The sequence below is a fragment of the Macrosteles quadrilineatus genome, unplaced genomic scaffold (assembly GCF_028750875.1).
Source record: "Macrosteles quadrilineatus isolate MER2022 unplaced genomic scaffold, UCM_ALF_1.0 Scaffold_3__2_contigs__length_128488019, whole genome shotgun sequence".
In the NCBI taxonomy this organism is placed as follows: Eukaryota; Metazoa; Arthropoda; class Insecta; order Hemiptera; family Cicadellidae; genus Macrosteles; species Macrosteles quadrilineatus.
The window spans coordinates 106,671,734-106,679,656 of record NW_026542596.1 but is presented as its reverse complement, the minus strand read 5'-3'; the positions used below and the strand labels follow the sequence as shown (position 1 = coordinate 106,679,656).

Here is a 7,923-nt window from a genome sequence, read left to right as displayed (position 1 = left end):
CTAACAATCATTTAATATCTAAACCAATCTGAGAACAATGTTCATACTTGTATCTGGGTGAGTAGTGATGCTTTTAAGTACTGTTTATGTTTTTTATTCAACAGAAGTTAAGAAAAGGCCAATTGGCTGATTAGGATCATTTATTATGTACAAGGATAGGGATCAGCTAGCTTACCTGGTAGACCTAGCCTAGCGTCACTCTTAAGCCAAGGAATCCGAATCTGTCACAACAACAACCAACCAGAACCTTCAATCATTTTGAACTTATCAAAGATGTGATGGCCATGGCAAGAAGCCTTTGACTCAAGAATCATTTAGCCAATCAAAATCTTTCCACGACAGACTCATCTACTGTGACATCGCTTAGTAAATTCCAACCACCTTGTCGAAAATGTTGACATAATTAAGTCATCTAATTTAGCGAGAAAAAAAAATTACATGAAAGCCGTCAATAGCAAACTGGAGTCGATTGAAAATCGTATATGGAACTCTGAGTTACGCATAGACACTCTTGAAGAAAAAGTTGAAGTTCTTGAGTAATCAAAGTCCTCTGCTACAGTATGTCATGAGGATATTATTGGCGAAATTGAAGATCGTTCCAAACGTAGCGTAACATTATCATTCATGACCTACCTAAAAGCACTAACAGAGACATTCCAACTAGAATTTCGCACAATAAAAAGCTGTTTAAAGAAAGCTGTTTAAAGATGTAATACTGGCAATTAATTATTCTGATGATGAAAGAGTCCTGAAGAGGTAAAATTATTTCTTGAACTGTTTACTGCTTGTAAAGTTGAACTCCAATACAGCACTTTCTACTATTGGCATCACTAGGGATAGGACTGATTGAGAACGTCTTTACATCAAATCCCTCCTCAAAGACCAATGTAACAGCTCCCTACTCAAAAGGTGAGAAATAGCCTACCCAATACATTACGGATTCCAGAAACCTTCCTAACCTTAACATCAGATAATCCACCAAACCCTTTCCTCAGCTAGCTTCACATTTTTTCAATGAACTTTTAATCAACCTACCATGTGTCCACCATGGTGTACCATGGGTTTGAGGGTGTGTATATAAATGTACATAACATGAATTTTTATTTCAATTCAAACTACATTTGGCAGCACTGTTGTGGAACTTTTGAATTGGAACATTAACTGCCAGTCTTCTTTCTTCTCCCCTCTGATGAAGTCCCTAACTGGGACGAAATGTTAAGTTTTCTGTTTTGTGTAATATGTGTTTTACATGTGTTACCAAGGCTAATCTGGACTCTGCCTACCAGGTAAACTAGCTGATCCCTATCCTTGTAAATAATAATCCTTTTATTCAACAGAGTATCTTTGATATTAATATTATAACTGCAGAAAACACAAAAATAAGATAATTTTCTTCACTTAAGTTAATATAATACTCACGTAATTTAAAATGTATACAGTGACAAGTGAATACATAGGTTGCAAGGAAGAATAGGCGGTTTTAAGTCCCTGTATTTGATAATTAATAGATTGATTTTACAATAAACTCAGTTGAATAAATAACTACTGTATAACTTACACCTTAAATAACAAAGGGGTATTTACAAAATGTAATGTCTTTTACTTTGTACACAAACTTGAATTAAATAAATAACTGGTTTGCATAAAATATCCATCCAGATAAAGCTAAAAGTAAAGGCCAAAGATTTTGATGTGATTGTTGATACAGAAAACTCATACATGAAAAACAGTAGATATATCTGAATAATGAAAAAAATATTCACAATTAATTTGTATGAGCTAGATTACAATTAATCATTATCTTTAATAATATGGCAATAATGTATTAATTTTTGTTATGAATCTGGTGAAAATATAGTCCATGTGCTCCAATGACTCCCATAGCCAAAATTATCTGCATAAAAAGGTCCCAAAACAATAATTATGTTTGCTGTTTCAAAGCTCCAAGAGAACATTTCTTCAATAAATATAAACTACCACGAAATACCAGAACTGGTATCGATCATAAAATAAACAAATTATGTTTCTGGCCCAAAAATAAACATTATTTAACACGAGATATCATCCAAACCCGCAAAAGACACATCTAGAGGATAGAGGATAGAACCTTTAAATTTATACCCAATTTGCCAATAAAAATAAGTATTTAGGGGTCGATCCAACAAATTCTATTAGATTGCTTAAATGGAACTATCAAAACCATATGTACTATTAGTATATAATTCGGGCCAGCAACATAATTTGTTAATGATTATGATCCACCAGAATTCTTGTAAACTACTATTTGTATTTGGTAAGAGAACTTGACCAAACCCTAGTCTGGATGGTTTCTGACGTATTGTTAGATAGCCCAATGAAAAATGGCATACAGACATTACTACAGGTGGCTCCAGACATTACTAAAGGCGGCTCCAGACATGTGCCATTCGCCAAGCGCCGAGCAGCGATTCACCGAATCACGAGTAGGTAGTGTGGATAGGTGTCTGTCTATTTGGTAAGCAGCAAATGTGTTTTCCCGTTGATTGTCGGTATTTTGTACACATCAAAGTGAACAACTATTTTTTAATCCCGAAAGGAACAAAAAATGAACAGTTGCTCGGAAAACAACACGTGTTTAGACGTCTACTCGTTAATCAGTGAATAGCAAGACGACTAGATCGTAAAATATTTCTTTCTCGGCGAGTGGCGCATGTCTAGAGCCCCCTTCATGAGTAAGAGATAATTTGTAAAATTTATTTAAAAATAAGAGGAAACATTTAGTCAACATCAGAAAACTCAACTGGAACAAACATCAAAACTTGCTTGAGATTTTGGTACAAAACCTAGATTCACTGTTAGGTCTTGTATAGACATCCCAAGAACAAAACGACCTGCGCAGAAAAAAAACTTGGTTTGCGCTGGTGGGTGTGGCAATGAGTTCAAACTTGCGCAACCCGAAATGGCCCAGGGTTGTTTTGTTTCTGGGATGTCTATAGCATATCATCAAAGTGCATGTACAGTTTAAATACTTTTGTCTTTTTTCTCCATCCTGGGAGAAACAGTCTTTGAGAGAATTTTTTCTTCAACTCGTATTGTTTAGGGACATTAAACAGATTAATTCATTCCACTTTTGGATCTTAGGAACTTGGGAAGTTTGCAAAACAACTTTTTGATTGTAACTTAACTAATTGCCTGAATATTAATAATAAGCAACAAGGGAATTTGCAAATAAAGTAACACTTTAGAAATTTAATATCACATAAGTTACTAACTACAACTACCACAAGTAAATATTGGTAGACCTAATGTCTTTTGATGCAGCAATCGTGTACAAGAAGAATAGATTTTTTAAAACAATACAACTACGTGAATACATTAATGTTTAAAACTTGAGAAAATTCCAGCTCACATGGAAGAAATTAATCTAAACTTAATCATGTTTGGAAAACTGTCTGATTAATTTTTGTATCTGTTTTTACAAACTGTACTAAGGGGCCATTCATATATTATGTAACACAATAAGGGGTGAGAGGTATGGCATAGTGTTAAAAGGTGGAAGGACAAAAAAGTGTATAACGTAATATGTGTATTGTGTATGACACCTAACCACCTAATCCATGTTGAACTGGAAATATAAATAGCCCCTGATTATTTTTTAGCGAATTTCCCATATAGGGAATAGCTATTACCGTAGGTCTCATGATAAGACCTGGACCCGGGACCGATTTACTTTTTTGTTTTGAGGTCCCCTGAGGCCAAAAACACCATCCGTTCAAATTCATACATAGATATTTATATATGTGTCCGTTAGCACAATAACTAGCGCAAAAATGATCCGATTTTGATAAAATTTGGTGTAAACTTACTTTTATTGGAATGAGTTCGCGAACCAGCATGATCGGACTATGGGAACAGGGGTTTATGGGGTCCCCATTTTTCACCCTGTAAACATAAAATTTTGAATTTCTTTCCAAACCATTTTGTAGAGCTCAAAAAAAAAAAATAGTAAATTGAAGCATTGTTGTATGTCTAACTGTTACGGAAAAAATCCCCAAAAAGTTTAAATTTAAAATTACTATGTTAATCTTATAGAGAATAAATAAATAATAAACTTTTGTAGCTTGCTTGTCTGTGGACATATCTCAATGAAATTTTGTTTACTTCATACTAAGCTATCAATATTTCAATAAAAAAACCTATTTCTTCCCTGTAGCAGCAAACCAAAGTACTCATAAAAATTAATTATATTTAAAAAGGAAATAAATCTTACAATTTTAAGGGAATAATTTAGTGGATTCCCAGCCAGGTAGATGGAAATTCGCTTAGTCTGCAGGTTTGCTGCGGCCGGGGTATTTTGGTTTAGGGGTGGCATTGACTATTGGATACTTAAAGGGGGTAGTGAAATCAAGAGTCCAAATTAGTTACAGATTCAACAATGGAATTTGTTAGTTAATTTATTTTACTGTAGACCTACAACACTGTAAACAAAAAATAAAATTAAAATAAATGAATACTTCATCCTTTAAAACTATGGAAGAGATTGTTTTTCTATTAAAAGTGAATTACTATTAAAAAAATCCTCTTTTTAGGACTGAATACTTTAAGATAACCACCATAAACCTCTTTTAAGCAATTAAATCTTACAAACAAATACATGAAGCTTGAAGTAAGTACCTATACAATTACTGGAAAACATGGAAAGTACGAGGTAGTTTAAAAAGATCAACACCTTTCTTTGAAAAAGTTTAAAACTTATATTGTTATGGAGGGTTAGTGTTATTCGTAAATACAATCAACTTATTCACAACGAAGTCTCATTGAACTTGTGACACAATTTTAAGCAGATCTGTAATCTTCAACATTTACGACTGTATAAAAATATCAGTAATATAAACAACAATGAAGTTATTTTTGAGTTTATGAACTGTTTGGCACAAACAAATACTGATTATTTTGTGATTTGATCCAAAAGAAAAATAAGCACAAACATAAGTATTACTACAGCAATCATAAGATGAGAAACATCTAATTCTTGTTTCTAAAACTAAATTATTGTATGGCTTTAGGGAATGGTTTTCTTAAATTTGGGGAAGGTTTTCTTCATCTTAGATACCTATACTTATTGTCATGAAGCAACTGCTTAGTGTGGGTTTTGAACCCAGTTCTACATGAAAGAAATCCTGCAAATTTGTCACTGGGATATTCCCCAATCCTTACACTTATTAATTACTATTCATCAAACACAATAACTATATTCTGGTGGCATAGGATTGCAATTTGCTTTAGTGTAATCTGCAATCTAATTTAAGAGATTTAATTTATTAATAGATTTTTACCGCAGAAAAAACTAAGATGAATTCAGACTATTGGATTTGAAACCAGCTTACACCATTGATAAAAACTGCATCATCTCTTCGCTCTATTTACACTAAATCAGAACACCATGAATTATTGTAATCAAACTGAGTAAATGATGTGGCCAAACCACAAAATAACCACAGCCGTGCACTCTCCTACTCTAAACGAGACAGTTTTACAGGCACAATAGGCAAATGACAACCATTATTTACAATACATTTGTACAAACAGCAATGTAACTGTGTAAGATAAATTGACTCTAATTGCTCTAAATAACTTCTATACATCAAAACAGCACCAGCTACCTTCTAACACAATGTACAAAATTCTCACACAAAATGTACAAAAAACACGTATTGATCAGTTGAATATCAAAGATACCGTGTGGATCAGAGTTTCCATCATCAATCACAAGTAGAGATCAGTGTTGTACGATTGACCATCCAATTGTTCATTGTTTCATTCAAACTCTTCGTTGCTTTAAAATCAGACTCATGATTAGGAAGAAGCGTAAACTTCTGTATTGTTATTGTTAGTTGCTGACATTATCATTGTATTTTAAGTCAATCAGAACATTGATCACCTCTCTGGAATTTAGAGTTGTGTTGTAGTACAAAAAGCCTAAGGAAACAGCTGTATCCCTGAGATTTACGGGTAAAAAATCTGAACTACAGCTGTTATGGTTTTTGAATCTTTGAATAACTTTACTCCACATGTTCATGTAAACATTTCATCCCGGAGGTTTGAGATGAAATTTTCATTCCGTCTTAAAAAATGGAAAACCAAATCAACTTTTGGAAAGGTTAAACTAATCTTGTGATCTTTGAATATAATGTTTGTTAAAAAAATGTAAAAACCCAGTCAGAAAAAGAAAACTAAGACTATATAAAATATGACACTTATTTAATTAAATTGTTTTTACAAAATATACACAGAATATTATACATATACGGTAATAAATATTTAATCACTTTAATAATTAATAAAACAATAATATTGACCTAAACAAAAGGCCGTTAAGGCAAAATATGTTATAGTTAATTAGTAAATTACTCTATAGTCTTGAACAAGAGAATAATCTTTGGAAGTACAAACAATGGTCCGTGAAATGGAAAGCTCTAGGAAGATATTTAACTAGATAGATTCTAAAAATATTAATAATAATGTATATACAATAAGTTCACAAAATAGATTGGTTACAGAGATAATCCTCACTATGGGCAGTAGGTTCCTTTACAGGATTAAAATATCGGTATGGCAATACCTTGGTAAAAAGGAACAGGTAGCAGGTTCAAATATAATATACTTAAAACTTAAATACAATGCCTTTAACAAGTAAACTTAAGTGGAGAGCAGACCAGTTTTTGATCTGATTCGTTTGATTGACCACCAAACTTGATGGAAGAAGCGTTTAAGGGGGGGGGGGGGGGAGAATGGTCCCGAGATCACAGCCAATGAGGTTTGCCGCGAGACAGCCATCGTCAGCCAACTGCAGTCAGGGTCTGGGAGTGAATGTTCTTCTCATAGGCTGCCCTACATCACAGCACAAATATTACCAGATGGTTGATTTACCAAATGTTTGTTAAGTTTTTGCATGATGTGAAAGCCGACTAAACTATTGCAATATTAGAATATTGTTTTGAGGAGAACTTAAATACATATAACAAGATGAATTTTAAAAAAATCAAGAGACGTCAGGCACCTACCGGTAGATAGAAGAAGTAGAAGTTGACCTGGACCAAGAGACAAGAAAGTTGTCTCCTCTCTTTGTAGCATTTTTCATCTCCAGAACAGCCGTAGTAACGTCATCTGGCCAGAGACTTGCGAGCAAGGTCTTAATCACCAGCCTGCATACACAGTCATTAGGAAATATCAGTGTTTACTTCACCACATTGGTGTGGTTATGGTTTAACAAGCCCACTCACAAAGGAGCTGCATGCCACTTGCTGTTGTCGGTTAAGAAATTAAGGTATAGTTTTAGATAGAGGTATGCGAGGGGCTGAATTTCAAGCTGAGCTGAGACTAGACTACAAGCTTGAGAGATCAAGCACTAAGTCAAAAATCAAGCTTTTAGGGTCCTGATACGAAGATGAGTTTGAAAAGTTCATGTTTCAGCCATGATGAATGTAACTTTTCTGCGATCGCGGGAGACCATGATGATGCCCAAACAAACATGGGACATCTTTAGTGTTTTGACAAGATCGCAGAAGACAATGATGATGTTTCCATAACAGCAGAAGATGTTCCATAATTTTACGTGTTCATGATTGACGATAATCTTGTCCACAAGACCTATCATTGTCTATCATTCAAGTCTCTATTGAGAAAGACATTGATGATGTCTATACGACCGCAGGAGATCATGATTTTGCCACGATCGCAAAAAACGAAGATGTTTCAGTGACCGATGGAGAAATTCAGGATTTTGCAACTATAATGGCAGACAATGAACATGTCTCCGCAACTGACTGTGATGATTGCAATATTACAATTGCAATATTGCAATATTGATTATTCATTATGACCGTTAGCATTTGAACTGTTTATTTAATAAAACTATTCAACTATAAAATTAAATACTAGATA

At 33.8% G+C, this 7,923-nt stretch overlaps 1 protein-coding gene across 3 annotated transcripts in view; it reads right to left on the bottom strand.

Annotated features, from left to right (window-relative positions):
- Nucleotides 1-1,112: 1,112 nt before the first annotated feature.
- Nucleotides 1,113-7,923, bottom strand: part of LOC128988441 (phospholipid-transporting ATPase VD) — a 55,948-nt gene continuing 49,137 nt past the window's right edge. For all 3 annotated transcript variants that reach the window (XM_054409723.1, XM_054409724.1, XM_054409722.1), the window contains exons 23-24: nt 7,044-7,184; nt 1,113-6,870 (exon numbers count right to left, since the gene is read on the bottom strand). In XM_054409723.1, the coding sequence (XP_054265698.1) occupies nt 6,819-6,870; nt 7,044-7,184 (193 nt within the window). In that variant the 3' untranslated portion in view covers nt 1,113-6,818. The remainder of the gene's footprint in view (nt 6,871-7,043; nt 7,185-7,923) is intronic.